We start from the raw sequence: 16,490 nt of genomic DNA, 5'->3' as shown, positions 1-16,490 counted from the left end.
TCTCAGGAGATTAGAAAGAAAATTATAGACAAGCATGTCAAAGGTAAAGGCTATAAGACCATCTCGAAGCAGCTTGATGTTCCTGTGACTACAGTTGCACATATTATTCAGAAATTTAAGATCCATGGGACTGTAGCCAACCTCCCTGGACGTGGCCGCAGGAGGAAAATTGATGACAAATCAAAGAGACGGATAATACGAATGGTAACAAAAGAGCCCAGAAAAACTTCTAAAGAGATCCAAGGTGAACTTCAAGCTCAAGGAACATCAGTGTCAGATCGCACCATCCGTCGTTGTTTGAGCCAAAGTGGACTTCATGGGAGACGACCAAGGAGGACACCATTATTGAAAACAAGTCATAAAAAAGCCAGACTGGAATTTGCCAAACTACATGTGGACAAGCCACAAAGATTCTGGGAGAATGTCCTATGGACAGATGACACAAAAATTGAACTTTTTGCCAAGGCACATCAGCTCTATGTTCACAGACGGAAAAATGAAGCATATCAAGAAAAGAACACTGTCCCTTCTGTGAAACATGGAGGAGGCTCTGTTATGTTCTGGGGCTGCTTTGCTGCATCTGGCACAGGGTGTCTTGAATCTGTGCAGGGTACAATGAAATCTCAAGACTATCAAGGGATTCTAGAGAGAAATGTGCTGGCCAGTGTCAGAAAGCTTGGTCTCAGTCGCAGGTCATGGGTCTTGCAACAGGACAATGACCCAAAACACACAGCTAAAAACACCCAAGAATGGCTACGAGGAAAACATTGGACTATTCTAAAGTGGCCTTCTATGAGCCCTGACCTCAATCCTATTGAGCATCTTTGGAAAGAGCTGAAACATGCCGTCTGGAAAAGGCACCCTTCAAACCTGAGACAACTGGAGCAGTTTGCTCATGAGGAGTGGGCCAAAATACCTGCTGAGAAGTGCAGAAGTCTCATTGACAGTTACAGGAATCGTTTGATTGCAGTGATTGCCTCAAAAGGTTGTGCAACAAAATATTAAGTTAGGGGTACCATCATTTTTGTCCAGGCCTGTTTCATGAGTTTTTTTTTTTTTTTTATTAATTCTGTTGAAGCATGGTTGAAAATCAATGTCTGACTTTTATTAGTTAAATTTCATAGAATTTTTATTTATTATTACTTTTGTCAGATTAAAGTTATTTCTGTGACCATTGTGAGTTTTTCTTTCATTGACTGAAGGGTACCAACAATTTTGTCCACGTGTGTATATGAATGTGTTAAATTAGTGTAAATGTGTAAATTAAGTAAAATGATATAACATAATTATAAAAAATGCAGGCCATATACAACTGAGTGCTCAGCCTTTAGTAAGAAGCTTAAAAATAATGCTGTAGTTACTTAAAAAATATGATTTTCCACAGTCTGTGGGTAGGGAATATGCTTGTGCAAACTATATACATGAAAATATGGTAATCACTTACCAGAGATCTCAGTCTCCAGCCTAAAACAGTGACGTCTAAGTGATTTGTAGCAATTCGTTTGCTTTTATAATTAACTGAGTTACTGTGTGATAACTACTATGTGTAGTTATAGAAAATTGATTAACACATTTACAATTGGAGAATTCAACAGTGCCCTGGGATAAATGAACTTCTCACATCCATGAGCACAGGATAACTGCACACTCAACTTACCTCCAGCAGCACCTTCTGCTCCAGATTCTTGTATGTACGATGCAGGAGCTCTTTGGTGCCCAGGACTCCGTACCACATCATGTTCTTTGTCCGGCTTCTAAACAATTGAGACAATTCAAAGACACGGATGGTGTGACTACATAGCATGACTGATGATATTGTCATTTGATAATGTGTAGATAGTAACAGCGTACTTTCTGGGAAGTCATGGAGATCGTGTACATATAGCGTATGAGAATTTACCTGCATTTCTCTGGATGTTCATCCCGCTTATTGTTGAAATCTAGAGAAATTTTTGCATCTAGTCCGATTCCAAAGTAATTGTTCATCACACATTTCTCTGTGTAGCATTGGCTGAAACAAAGCATATACCAGTTCCACAAAGCAGCTTCAATATTCCAGTCCCAAATGCATGGCTGGTAATAGAATGAGTTGGAAAAGCAAAGAAAAAAGGGGGGATTTGACTACTTACAAGTTTTCGGGGTCACAACTGAAGGAATCTGCATTCACTAGCAGTCGGCTGATAACTGAAGTATTTGAGAGGGACCCAGTCATTCCAGCCCTCAGACCTGAGAGATGTAACAGTTGATATGACAGGATGGTAAATATTCCGAGACATCTCTAAATATATAGAAATATAATAAACGTCTGCCAATAATGTAAAGATCTTACACCACATTTTAGTATATATACAACTCCCTAAATAATAATTAACCTTTTTCAGGTGTCATGAACTGTCACTCTACACAGATAATACCAAGATTAATCAAGAGCAATATCGACAATGATTGAACATAATATACAGAATCTTGAAATCAGACCTGGTCCCTATTTCATATTTAAATGTTTTATACTCAAGTGCTCATTCCCCTGGATCAACCCTGATGAAGCACTTCTAACATTGTGTCGTTTTTTTGTATTAATCTCTAACTTTGTATCTGGTAACAAACAAATACCAAATGTGAAAAGGCTATGGAAAAATAACTGAGGAACACTGATGTGCAATTCTGAGGCTTTATCACAATGGAAATATTGACAATTACAGTTTTTAATTTTTAGCAAACAAAGTTCTTTATTTAACATGGTTCCTAATGCTTTGGGGATTTGTGGAATTTTTCAAATTAAGTTTAAAGAAATTGTAGAAAAAAAAGTGTTGGCAGCTAAAATACATAATTTTAAGGAATGTAACAGTAAATGTACTCAGTTACAAAAAACGTTCAGCATCCAGAAGTAATGGTCCAATTTAGATGTAATTTGGCACACACACAGACCAGCTATGGGTATGTAAATTATTTCATTTGCATGGAGCTAGCGTATCTAGTCACCAGGCATTGAGGATGCCTCGTAGATGCATTAGACAGCATTATCTACACTTTACGGGGCATGCAGATGTCGCAGTCACCCGATGTTGGAATCAAGGGGCATGTGAAGGTACCCATACATCATGAAGGTTCCAGTTGCCCAAGACAGTCCATGCAAATTCATTTAATTTAATTTCCACCCATTTGGGTGCTTAACTTTTTCTGTTACTGAGTGTATAAAATACATTTCACACCAGAAATGATTCCCAACATACAAATTCAGTTCATGTTTCCTCCTCCCTTAACCGCTTTTCCAGTGCATGGCTTATGCCAAGAAGCACAGAGCACAAGGCAGGAGATACCAATCCATCATAGGACACAGACTCACATGCAAAAACTCCCAGAATAGGCAACTTAGGGACACAATTTCCCCAAGCTGCCTCTGGGAAAGTTTCTGAACTGAACCAATATAGATTTAATGGAAATCTAAAGATGACCATTTCAGGATTTTCTAAAGAAATATGCTAAGTGTGATGACCGACTCGTCCGCTCCTCGTGTGTACCACGCCCCCCTGATTACCCACGTGTACTTTCCTGATTGTCTCCATCTGTGTCTGCTTACTTTGATTAATCCCGTCCTATTTAAGTCCTGGTCTTACCTGTTCCCCTTGTCTGTCATTGTGGATTCGTTGTCAATCCCTGTCAGATGTTCCCTAACCCTCGTTTCTTTAATAAATCCCCTATATTCCCCGCACCTGGCCTGTCTTGCCTGATTCCTGCTGGTACGTCGCAACCTGTATTCCCTTGTCGTGACACTAAGCTACTGTGTATACATTTTAAAGAACTAATAAATGATTATATTTAAAATTTAATTGCTTGGGTATGACCACACATTATTTTATCAATATAACTTAATTGTCCATTTAAATTCACTTTTAAATAAGTGGTTAATCTGAGATATTTACTGTACAAGTTGCAATTTTCCAGTTCAAAATTTCCTATGGTGTGTGTGCATGTACTCTAGATTGGACTGGCATCACACAAAGGGTGTTCCCCAGCCTAGTACCTCATGGGACAGGCTGTAAGCCCCCACTATGACCCTGTACGGGATAAGTGACTTGAAATTGGATGATTATATAAGATGGGCTGAAATGATTCACAGACGTAAGTGGTTTTTCCAGTTATCTGTAAATGACTAAGAGTTTGCTACAACAGGATTCGGTGGCTACAATAGTTTTTATCTTTGTACTTATGGCTGAGTTATATGAAGATATTAGTAATCAACAATACCAGACAAGTAGAAAAGTATTGGTATCTGAGAGTGACTAACCAGCAATTCTCACCTTTGTGGTGAAGTAAGCTTAGGTTACACACAAAGAAATATAACAGAAGGATTTATGATTTAGCCTTCAGTTCAGCACTTGGGCATATGTTTCTTATGCATTATTTTGTTAAATGGCTATCATAGCATAGCATTTCACAAACCTTGCCCGTTTCAATAACTGATGCAATGCAATGCAATTTTATTTATATAGCGCATTATCACAACATTACATTGTCTCAATGCGCTTTACATTTCTGCCACGCAAAGACCCCCCAGTGAGTAAGCCAAAGGCAACGGTGGCAAGGAAAAACTCCCTATGACTGAAAGTTTTCTTGTAAGTTGGGAAATTCAACATTGTCACATCAGCAAATTCCATCTTCCAGTCAGTGGCCAGAAAAAGATTTTGAGATTCTCAACATATGAAACGGGTCGAAGACAAGGGCTTAAAATTCCCTTTCAAGATAAGTAATGTGTCGACAAGCATTAATAGTCTTGCCATGAATTCTTCTTTGCAGCTCTTTAAATTTATAAGAGAGAGAGAGTTCAATGGCTATAGACAAAACTTGAGATAAAAAAAATAACCTATTGACAATTTTTAGATAAATTAGACTAGGCTATTATTTATTTTAAAAAAGCTTGTCTGCTGTAGTGTGCAGACCATCCAGTACTGAACAATAAAATTGTGTGTCCTGTATTGATCCACAACATAAATGATTTGTCCTGTATTTATGTACACATTTCAACAGAATCGCTAAGGGGGCATCCATCCATCTATCCATTCATTCTCCAAACCGCTTATCCGACTGGGTTGCAAGGGGTCCGGACCCTATCCCGGAAGCAATGGGCAGGAGGCAGGGAACAACCCAGAATGGGGGGCCAGCCCATCGCAAGGCACACTCACACACCATTCATGCACACATGCACTCCTATGGGCAATTTAGCAAGTCCAATTAGCCTCAGCATGTTTTTGGACTGAGGGGGAAAACTGGAGTACCCGGAGGAAACCCCACGACGACATGGGGAGAACATGCAAACTCCACACACATGTGACCCAGGAGGAGACTCGAACCTCTGGGTCCCAGAGGTGTGAGGCAACAGTGCTAACCACTGCACCACCATGCTGCCCTGCTAAGAGGACATGGGAGTAAAAAATTAAGGGATGGAAGAAAAATAATAAATCATTTAGCGAGATTTAAAAAAGTTTTGTTTCAAACAAGATATGGGGACAATGCAGACCATTTATTTTTCAGATTAAGTATTATAATGTGTTAATAATTGCATTGTGTTCATTCAAAGAGTAAATAAATATAGTTGACAATAAGAATTTCTGCCAAGCGGGGAGGGGTGAGATATGCCAGCAGATCGATCGTTCTATTTCCCTAGTGTCTGGGCCCTTACAGGCTGGGGTCATGACGACCCTGGAAAAACTGGCCCTCCTGAAGGACATCACATTTCCTCTAATGGACCTGCTTTAATTTGGACACTAAGAAAAGAGGTCGTGGGACAAAGCAATGAAAATGAGACACTACATCCTGCAACACCTGGGTAAACCAGAGACTCATGCAACGATTCTTTTTGTGGACTTCAGCTTGGCATTTATCAGCATCTCGGGACTTTTCTACAACAAACTTGCCAAATTTTCTGTGCCCACCCCCACCTTTCTTTGGATCACCAAATTCCAAAGAGAAACAAAGTAGCAAGTGAGGCTGGGGAAACTGAAATCCAATTCCCAGTCAACATCAATAACCCCCCCCCCCAGAGATATGTGCAATCATGGAATCTATGCTCAGCTTGTTCATCACTGTCTGGTTCTTCTTCCAGTAAGAGAACCTTTCAGGAATTCCAAAAGTGGATTTTTGTTTGAACCTTAACTCAAATATATATAGTTAAGGTTCAAACAAGAATTTTTATATATATATATATATATATATATACATACACATATATATGAAAATAAAGAAAACACGATGAATGAGAAGATGTGTCCAAACTTTTGGCCTGTACTGTGTGTGTATATATAGTACAGGCCAAAAGTTTGGACACACCTTCTCATTCAATGTGTTTTCTTTATTTTCATGACCATTTACATTGGTAGATTCTCACTGAAGGCATCAAAACTATGATGAACACATGTGGAGTTATGTACTTAACAAAAAAAGGTGAAATAACTGAAAACATGTTTTATATTCTAGTTTCTTCAAAATAGCCACCCTTTGCTCTGATTACTGCTTTGCACACTCTTGGCATTCTCTCGATGAGCTTCAAGAGGTAGTCACCTGAAATGGTTTTCACTTCACAGGTGTGCCATATCAGGGTTAATTACTGGAATTTCTTGCTTTATCAATGGGGTTGGGACCATCAGTAGTGTTGTGCAGAGGTCAGGTTACTACACAGCCGACAGCCCTATTGGACAACTGTTAAAATTCATATTATGGCAAGAACCAATCAGCTAACTAAAGAAAAAACGAGTGGCCATCATTACTTTAAGAAATGAAGGCCAGTCAGTCCGGAAAATTGCAAAAACTTTAATTGTGTCCCCAACTGGAGTCGCAAAAACCATCAAGCGCTACAACGAAACTGGCACACATGAGGACCGACCCAGAGTAACCTCTGCTTCTGAAGACAAGTTCATCCGAGTCACCAGCCTCAGAAATCGCAAGTTATCAGCAGTTCAGATCAGAGACCAGATAAATGCCACACAGAGTTCTAGCAGCAGACCCATCTCTAGAACAACTGTTAAGAGGAGACTGCGCGAATCAGGCCTTCATGGTCAAATAGCTGCCAGGAAACCACTGCTAAGGAGAGGCAACAAGCAGAAGAGATTTGTTTGGGCCAAGAAACACAAGGAATGGACATTGGACCAGTGGAAATCTGTGCTTTGGTATGATGAGTCCAAATTTGAGATCTTTGGTTCCAACCACCGTGTCTTTGTGAGACGCAGAAAAGGTGAATGGATGGATTCCACATGCCTGGTTCCCACTGTGAAGCATGGAGGAGGAGGTGTGATGGTGTGGGGGTGTTTTGCTGGTGACACTGTTGAGGATTTATTCAAAATTGAAGGCACACTGAACCAGCATGGCTACCACAGCATACTGCAGCGACATGCCATCCAATCCGGTTTGCGTTTACTTGGACGATCATTTATTTTTCAACAGGACAATGACCCCAAACACACCTCCAGGCTGTGTAAGGGCTATTTGACCAAGAAGGAGAGTGATGGAGTGCTGCAGCAGATGACCTGTCCTCCACAGTCACCGGACCTGAACCCAATCGAGAAGGTTTGGGGTGAGTTGGACCATAGAGTGAAGGCAAAGGGGCCAACAAGTGCTAAACACCTCTGGGAACTCCTTCAAGACTGTTGGAAAACCATTTCAGGTGACTACCTCTTGAAGCTCATTGAGAGAATGCCAAGAGTGTGCAAAGCAGTCATCAGAGCAAAGGGTGGCTATTTTGAAGAAACTAGAACATAAAACATGTTTTCAGTTATTTCAACTTTTTTTGTTAAGTACATAACTCCACATGTGTTCATTCATAGTTTTGATGCCTTCAGTGAGAATCTACCAATGTAAATGGTCATGAAAATAAAGAAAACACGATGAATGATGAGTGGTGCTAGTTATAGCCGTGTACCTGCCACCTAGTGTGAATGCTAACCAGGCGCTAGCCGAACTCCATGAGGCTGTTAATAAACTCCAGACTGTGCACCCAGACGGCTTTCTCATCATCGCTGGCGACTTCAACCACGCAGACCTGAAGTTAGTTCTCCCCAAATTCCATCAACACGTGGACTTTGCTACGAGGGGGGAGAACTGCCTGGACAAAGTTTACACCAACGTGCGTGGTGCCTACAAAGCAACAGTGCGCCCACACATCGGCTCTTCCAACCACACGACGGTGATGCTACTGCCCACATACTTCTCTCTGTTAAAACGCACAAGACCCTCCAAAAAAACCGTCAGAGTCTGGCCCAGTGGAGCTGTCTCAGCAATCCAAGACTGCTTTGAGTGCACGGACTGGGATGTTTTTAAAGAGGCAGCGACGCTCAATGGTTGCATCAATCTGGACGAGTTAGCAGAATCTGTGACCTGCTACATCAGCAAGTACATAGAGGATGTTACTGTCCTTAAGAACATAACCACCAGAGCCAACGAGAAACCCTGGTTCACAGCACAGGTGCGTGCACGGCTAAGAGAGAGAGATGCTGCTTTCAGGTCTGGGAACAAAGTTGCTCTTAAAACAGCCAGAGCAAACCTCTCTCGCTCCATCCGACAGGCAAAGCGAGCACACACACAAAAGATCCACAACCACTTCAGGGACACAAAAGACTCTCGTAGTCTATGGAAAGGCATCCAGGCTGTCTCTCAATACAAGCCAGCACCAAGCAGCTGTGAGGGAGATGCCACACTTCCTGAGGAGCTGAACAAGTTCTATGCACGATTCGACGCATTGAACAACACACACATGTCGAAAGCCACGCCTCCCATCACTGACAAGATCATCTCTCTGCCTGCAGCCGACGTGAGGAGAACCTTTGCCAAAGTCAACCCACGGAAGGCTGCCGGTCCAGACAACATTCCTGCTCGCATGCTCAGAGACTGCGCTGATCAGCTGGCTGAGGTCTTCTCAGACATCTTCAACACATCACTGAGCCAGATGATCGTCCCAGCATGCTTCAAATCCACCACCATCATCCCAGTGCCAAAGAAGTCTTCAGTCTCCTGCCTGAATGACTACCGTCCCATCGCTCTGACACCCATTGCCATGAAGTGCTTCGAAAGACTCGTCATGTCGCAGGTGAAAAGCAACCTCCCCCGATCACTGGACCCGCTACAGTTTGCCTATCGCACAAATAGGTCAACCGAGGACGCCATATCCACCGCACTCCACCTTTCCCTCTCTCATCTGGACAATAAAGACTGTTACGTGCGACTACTGTTCATAGACTTTAGTTCAGCCTTCAACACCATCATTCCACAAAGATTGTGTGTGAAACTGAGCGGATTGGGACTGAGCACCTCACTCTGCAACTGGATTCTGGATTTTCTCTCAGAGAGGCTTCAGTCTGTTCGAATCGGCAACAGCGTTTCCAGCACCATCAGACTGAGCACAGGTGCTCCTCAGGGCTGCGTTCTCAGTCCACTTCTGTTCACACTCCTGACCCATGACTGCACTGCCCTGCACAGCTCAAACCACATCATCAAATTCGCAGACGACACGACGGTGGTGGGGCTCATCAGCAACAACGATGAGTCGGCGTATAGAGACGAGGTTCAGCAGCTGTCCACGTGGTGCAGTGAGAACAACCTGTCGCTGAATGTGGACAAAACCAAGGAAATGGTTGTCGACTTCAGGAGAACTCGCCCCAGCCACACACCACTCAGCATCCACGGTCCCACGGTTGAGATGGTAAAAAACACCAAGTTCCTGGGAGTTCACATCTCAGACGACCTCACCTGGACGACCAACACCACCTCCATCACCAAAAAGGCGCAGCAACGTCTCCACTTCCTGAGACGGCCTAAGCGAGCCAACCAGCCACCTCCCACCCTCACCGTGTTCTACAGGGGCACCATAGAGAGTGTCCTGACCAGCTGCATCTCCGACTGGTTTGGAAACAGCACGGTTTCCGATAACCGAAGGCTTCAAAGGATCATCAAAGCAGCTGGGAACATCATCGGTGCGTCTCAACCATCGCTGCAAGACATCTTCAACAAGCGCTGCATCAGGAGGGCCTCCTGCATCGTGCTTGACTCCTCTCATCCTTCACACGGACTCTTCACACTCCTCCCATCTGGCAGACGCTATCGCAGCATCAGGACTCGTTCTTCCAGGCTGCGGGATAGCTTTTTCCCAGTAGCCATTAGACTCCTGAACACACTTACCCCCCCACACACACCCGGACTGCGAACAAATTGACTCCTGCACATCTGCACTTTACACACAAACTCTGCTACAAGCATTTTTGCACTTCTGCCACCTATTTGCACATTTTCCATACATAACTATTATAACCTCCTCTACCTCTATCTCCAAGTATAGTATATTTTTTTGAATACCTTATATTTATTGATTTGTTACATGTCTATTTTCTCTCGTCTGCACTGAAAAAAACTGGAGCCACGTCATCTCGTCTCTCTATGTACCTGTACAGTATATAGCAGAGATGACAATAAAGTTTACTTTGACTTTGAATGAGAAGATGTGTCCAAACTTTTGGCCTGTACTATATATATATACTCATTCTCATTCATCGTGTTTTCTTTATTTTCATATATATATATATATATATATATATATACACACACACACACACACACACACATACACACACACACACAGTGAGGGAAATAAGTATTTGACCCCTTGCTGAATTCTTAAGTTGACCCATTAATAAAGGACTGAGAAGTCTGGATATGCCTAGGGTGGTTGTCTTACTGGAAGACCCACCCGCTGAAGGGGTGGCTGAAGGGATGGCTGAAGGGAGGAGGTTCTCATCCAAGATTTTATGGTACATGGCCCCGTCCATCTTTCCTTCGATGCGGTGCAGTCGTCTTATACCCTTGGCAGAAAAACACCCCCAAAGCATAATGCTTCCACCTCCGTGTTTGACAGTAGGCATGGTTTTCCTAGTCAGCATTCTTTTTCCTCCAAACACAGCGAGTAGAGTTGATGCCAAACAGCTCGATTTTGGTCTCATCTGACCACATAACATTCTTTCAGGTCTCATTGGAATTATTCAGGTGTTCACTGGCATACCTCAGACGGGCCTGAACACGGGCCCTCTTGAGCAGGGGTACTTTGCGAGCACTGCAGGATTTCAAACCGTAACGGCATATGTTACCAATGGTTTTCTTGGTGACTGTGGTCCCTGCTGCTTTGGGATCATTAACGAGCTCCTCCCATGTATATCTGGGGTTAGCCCTCACCATTCTTAAGATTAGTGATGCTGCATGAAATAAAATCTTCCTTGGGGCCCCAGACCGAGGGAGATTGACAGTTATTTTGTTTTTCTTCCATTTGTGAATAATTCCACCAACAGTTGTCTCTTCCTCACCAGGTTGTTTGCTGATGGTAATGCAGCCAATTCCACCTTTGTGAATGTCAACAATCTTTTCTCTGATGTCCTTAGATGTCTCTTTGGTATTTCCCAGAGTGATAAGGTTGAAGACATAGACAGGTTAGTGACCTAAGAATACTATTTAACAAATTAGTGCCATTAAATGACAATGATGGCTTGGTATCTGTTAATACTTAATTAAGTATTACTTGTGTTGTGTTAGTGCACATGTACTTGACCTAATTTCTTGCTGGCTTGTAGGAGATCAAATACTTATTTCCCTATATAAATGACAAATTGGTTTGTGACTGTTACATAATTATTTTTGCTTGTTTTGTTAATTATATATCTTTTCATGTTTAAATAAACATACCAGTGCAATTACAGACTTCTCAGTTCTTTATTAACGGGTCAAAAGAATTAAGAATTCAGCAAAGGGTCAAATACTTATTTCCCTCACTGTGTGTGTGTGTGTGTATATATATATATATATATATATATATATATATATATATATACAGTGCTCAGCATAAATAAGTACACCCCCTTTGAAAAGTACGAATGTAATCAGTAGCTCAATGAACAAAAGAATAACTTCCAAAATTTTCACAAGGCTGAGTTTTATTGAACACTTGTTTAACTCCATAACATGAAATTAAGGTTAATAATATAACTTAGATCACAAAATCTTCAGTTTTACTCAAATTGGTTGAAGCAAAAATGAATACACCCCGCAACAAAAAGTACTACATCTAGTATTTTGTATGACCGCCGTGATTTTTAAGGACAGCACCAAGTCTTCTAGGCATGGAATGAACAAGTTGGCGACATATTACAACATCTATCTTTTTCCATCCTTCAAGAATAACCTGTTTTAGAGCCTGGATGCTGGATGGAGAGTGATGCTCAACTTGTCGCTTCAGAATTCCCCACAGGTGTTCGATTGGGTTCAGATCAGGAGACATACTTGGCCATTCAATCACCTTCACCCTGTTCTTCTTCAGAAATGCAACAGTAGCTTTAGATGTGTGTTTTGGATCATTGTCGTGTTGGAAAAGTGCACGACGACCAAGTGCATGGAGAGATGGCAGCATCTTCTCCTTCAGTATAGAGCAGTACATTGTTGAGTTCATGATACCATCAATGAAATGCAGCTCCCCAACACCAGCAGCACTCATGCAGCCCCACATAAGGACACTGCCACCACCATGCTTCACTGTAGGCACCATGCATTTTTCTTTGAAATCCTCACCTTTACGACGCCATACAGTTTTGAAACAAGTAGTTCCAAAAACAGGGATTTTTGTCTCATCACTCCAGAGTATAGAGTCCCAGTAGTCTTCATCTTTTTCCGCATGGGCCCTAGCAAATTCTAGGCGTGCTTTTTTGTGCATGGGCTTTAGGAGAGGCTTCCTTCGTGGACGATACCCATGCATGCCATTCCTCTGCAGTGTGCGCCGTATGGTGTCACGGGAAACGGTCACTCCAGTTTGGTTTTCTACTACTTTAGCTAACTGCAGTGAACTTGCATGGCGATTTTCTTCAACCCTTCTCATCAGCAGACGCTCCTCTCGAGATGTTAACTTCCGTGGACGGCCTGGACGTCGCTGTAAGATCGTTGCACTTCCATCTTTCTTAAATTTTTGGATCACTTTTGCTACAGTATTTTGCTGATCTTCTTGTAGCCCTCACCTTTTTTTGTGTAAAGAAATGATTGCCTTTCTCAGATTTTGTGACATTTCTCTTCCATGTGGAGCCATTGCTGACAGCATGAAATGGGAAGGGCTTTTCTTTGTTAAGTAATGCCCTTTTATAGTCACCTGTCTGCTGGACACCTCTTAAATGAATCATTAGACTCACCTGTGGTTGAATGCCTGTTAATTAGAATTTTGTAGTCTTAAGTGTGGCTTTTCTCCTAAGACTATAATTGGGGTGTACTCATTTTTGCAACATGGGCTTGAGTGAATTTGTTAGGAAAATCACTTTTTTGTGTGTGCAAATCAACAAATCTTGTTTGCAATCAATGGCCCACATTTGTGAGAGTATTTTGTAATATAGTATCTCATAGAAAATGTTGATTCTGAAAGGAAACTAAAGGTTTTCTGACAAATGTAGTGGGGTGTACTCATTTATGCTGAGCACTGTATATATATATATATATATATATATATATATATATATATATATATATATATATATATATATATATATATATATATACCCCTCCTGGAGCCGACACCTTATCGTGGTGGAGGAGTTTGCATGTTACAATGATCCCAGGAGCTATGTTGTCTGGGGCTTTATGCCCCTGGTAGGGTCACCCAAGGCAAACAGGTCCTGGGTGAGGAACCAGATGAAGCACGGCTCAAAAACCCCTTATGATGAGAAAAATCCTGGATTCACGGTTTCCCTTGCCCGGACGCGGGTCACCGGGGCCCCCCCCTGGAGCCAGGCCTGGGGGTGGGGCTCGATGGCGAGCGCCTGGCGGCCAGGCCTACACCCATGGGGCCTGGTCGGGCACAGCCCGAACAAGGCACGTGGGTCCCCCCTCCAATGGGCTCACCACCCATGGGAGGGGCCAAAGGGGTCGGGTGCGAAGTGATCTGGGCGGCGGCCAAAGGCGGGGACCTTGGCGGTCCGATCCTCGGCTGCAGAAGCTAGCTCTAGGGACATGGAATGTCACCTCTCTGATGGAGAAAGAGCCTGAGCTGGTGCGCGAGGTTGTGAAGTTCCGGCTAGATATAGTCGGACTCACCTCGACGCACGGCTTGGGCTCTGGAACCAGTCTCCTTGAGGGGGGTTGGACCCTTTTCCACTCTGGAGTTGCCCGCGGGAAGAGGCGCCGAGCGGGCGTGGGCATACTTATTGCCCCCAGGCTGGGCGCCTGTACATTGGGGTTTACCGCAGTGGACGAGAGGGTAGCCTCCCTCCGCCTTCGGGTGGGGGGACGGGTCCTGACTGTTGTTTGCGCTTATGCGCCAAACAGCAGTTCGGAATACCCACCCTTTTTGGAGTCCTTGGAAGGGGTGTTGGAGAGCGCTCCTCCTGGGGACTCCCTTGTTCTGCTGGGGGACTTCAATGCTCACGTGGGCAGCGACAGTGAGACCTGGAGGGGCGTGATTGGGAGGAACGGCCCCCCCGATCTGAACCCGAGCGGTGTTTTGTTATTGGACTTCTGTGCTCGTCACGGACTGTCCATAATGAACACCATGTTCAAGCATAAGGGTGTCCATATGTACACTTGGCACCAGGACACCCTAGGCCGCAGTTCGATGATCGACTTTGTAGTCGTGTCGTCGGACTTGCGGCCGCATGTTTTGGACACTCGGGTGAAGAGAGGGGCGGAGCTGTCAACCGATCACTACCTGGTGGTGGGTTGGCTCCGCTGGTGGGGGAGGAAGCCGGCCAGGCCTGGCAGGCCCAAGCGTATAGTGAGGGTCTGCTGGGAACGTCTGGCGGAATCCCCTGTCAGGGAGAGTTTCAACTCCTACCTCCAGCAGAACTTCTCCCATATCCCGGGGGAGGCGGGGGACATTGAGTCCGAATGGGCCATGTTCCGTGCCTCCATTGTGGAGGCGGCTGACCGGAGCTGCGGCCGCAAGGTGGTCGGTGCCTGTCGCGGCGGTAATCCCCGAACCCGCTGGTGGACACCGGTGGTAACGGATGCCGTCAAGCTGAAGAAGGAGTCTTATCGGGCCTTTCTGGCCTGTGGGACTCCAGACGCAGCTGACGGCTACCGGCAGGCCAAGCGGAATGTGGTTTTGGCGGTCGCTGAGGCAAAAACTCGGGTGTGGGAGGAGTTTGGTGAGGCCATGGAGAACGACTTCCGGACGGCTTCGAGGAGATTCTGGTCCACCATCCGGCGGCTCCGGGCGGGAAAGCGGTGCAGCATCAACACTATTTATGGTGGGGATGGTGCGCTGCTGACCTCAGCTCGGGACGTTTTGGGTCGGTGGAGGGAGTACTTCGAAGACCTCCTCAATCCCACCGACACGCCTTCCAATATGGAAGCAGAGTGTGGGGACTTGGGGGTGGACTCGCCTATCTCGGGGGTGGAGGTCGCTGAGGTGGTCAAAAAGCTCCTCGGTGGCCAGGCCCCGGGGGTGGACGAGATTCGCCCAGAGTTCCTCAAGGCTCTGGATGCTGCGGGGCTGTCCTGGTTGACACGCATCTGCAGCATCGCGTGGACATCGGGGGCAGTACCTCTGGACTGGCAGACCGGGGTGGTGGTCCCCCTCTTTAAGAAGGGGGACCGGAGGGTGTGCTCCAACTACAGGGGGATCACACTCCTCAGCCTCCCTGGTAAGGTCTATTCGGGGGTCCTGGAAAGGAGGGTCCGCCGGATTGTCGAACCTCGGATTCAGGAGGAGCAGTGTGGTTTTCGCCCTGGCCGTGGAACAGTGGACCAGCTCTATACTCTCAGCAGGGTTCTGGAGGGTTCATGGGAGTTTGCCCGACCAGTCTACATGTGTTTTGTGGACTTGGAAAAGGCATTCGACCGTGTCCCTCGTGGGGTCCTGTGGGGAGTGCTCCGGGAGTATGGGGTACCGGGCTCCCTTTTAAGGGCGGTTCGGTCCCTGTATGACCGGTGCCAGAGTTTGGTCCGCATGTGCGGCAATAAGTCGGACTCGTTTCCGGTGAGGGTTGGACTCCGTCAGGGCTGCCCTTTGTCACCGATTCTGTTCATAGTTTTTATGGACAGAATTTCTAGGCGCAGCCAGGGCGTTGAGGGCGTCCGGTTCGGTGACCTCAGGATTAGGTCTCTGCTTTTTGCAGATGATGTGGTTCTGTTGGCCTCATCGAGCCGTGACCTTCAGCTCTCGCTGGAGCAGTTCGCAGCCGAGTGCGAAGCGGCTGGGATGAGAATCAGCACCTCCAAATCCGAGACCATGGTTCTCAGCCGGAAAAGGGTAGAGTGCTCTCTCCGGGTTGGGGATGGGGTCCTCCCCCAAGTGGAGGAATTTAAGTATCTCGGGATCTTGTTCACGAGTGGGGGAACGATGGAGCGGGAGATCGACAGGCGGATCGGTGCGGCGTCGGCAGTCATGCGGGCGCTGCATCGGTCTGTCATGGTGAAGAGAGAGCTGAGCCAAAAGGCGAAGCTCTCGATTTACCAGTCGATCTACGTTCCTACCCTCACCTATGGTCATG

The 16,490-nt window shown here is 45.1% G+C and overlaps 1 protein-coding gene across 8 annotated transcripts in view; it reads right to left on the bottom strand.

The window, feature by feature from the left end:
• LOC125711306 (diacylglycerol kinase delta-like) overlaps positions 1-16,490 on the bottom strand; it is a 118,240-nt gene that overhangs the window by 26,665 nt on the left and 75,085 nt on the right. For all 8 annotated transcript variants that reach the window (XR_007382986.1, XR_007382987.1, XM_048980091.1 and 5 more), the window contains 3 exons: positions 2,130-2,226; positions 1,901-2,011; positions 1,658-1,754 (listed from right to left, as the gene is read on the bottom strand). Coding sequence is in view for 6 of the 8 variants with exons in the window: in XM_048980091.1 (XP_048836048.1) it covers positions 1,658-1,754; positions 1,901-2,011; positions 2,130-2,226 (305 nt within the window). In the remaining 2 variants the exon portion in view is untranslated. The remainder of the gene's footprint in view (positions 1-1,657; positions 1,755-1,900; positions 2,012-2,129; positions 2,227-16,490) is intronic.

This window comes from Brienomyrus brachyistius, chromosome 17 (genome assembly GCF_023856365.1).
Source record: "Brienomyrus brachyistius isolate T26 chromosome 17, BBRACH_0.4, whole genome shotgun sequence".
Lineage (NCBI taxonomy): Eukaryota > Metazoa > Chordata > Actinopteri > Osteoglossiformes > Mormyridae > Brienomyrus > Brienomyrus brachyistius.
The sequence above is the reverse complement of the archived record's forward strand: the minus strand, read 5'-3'. Positions and strand labels throughout refer to the sequence as shown.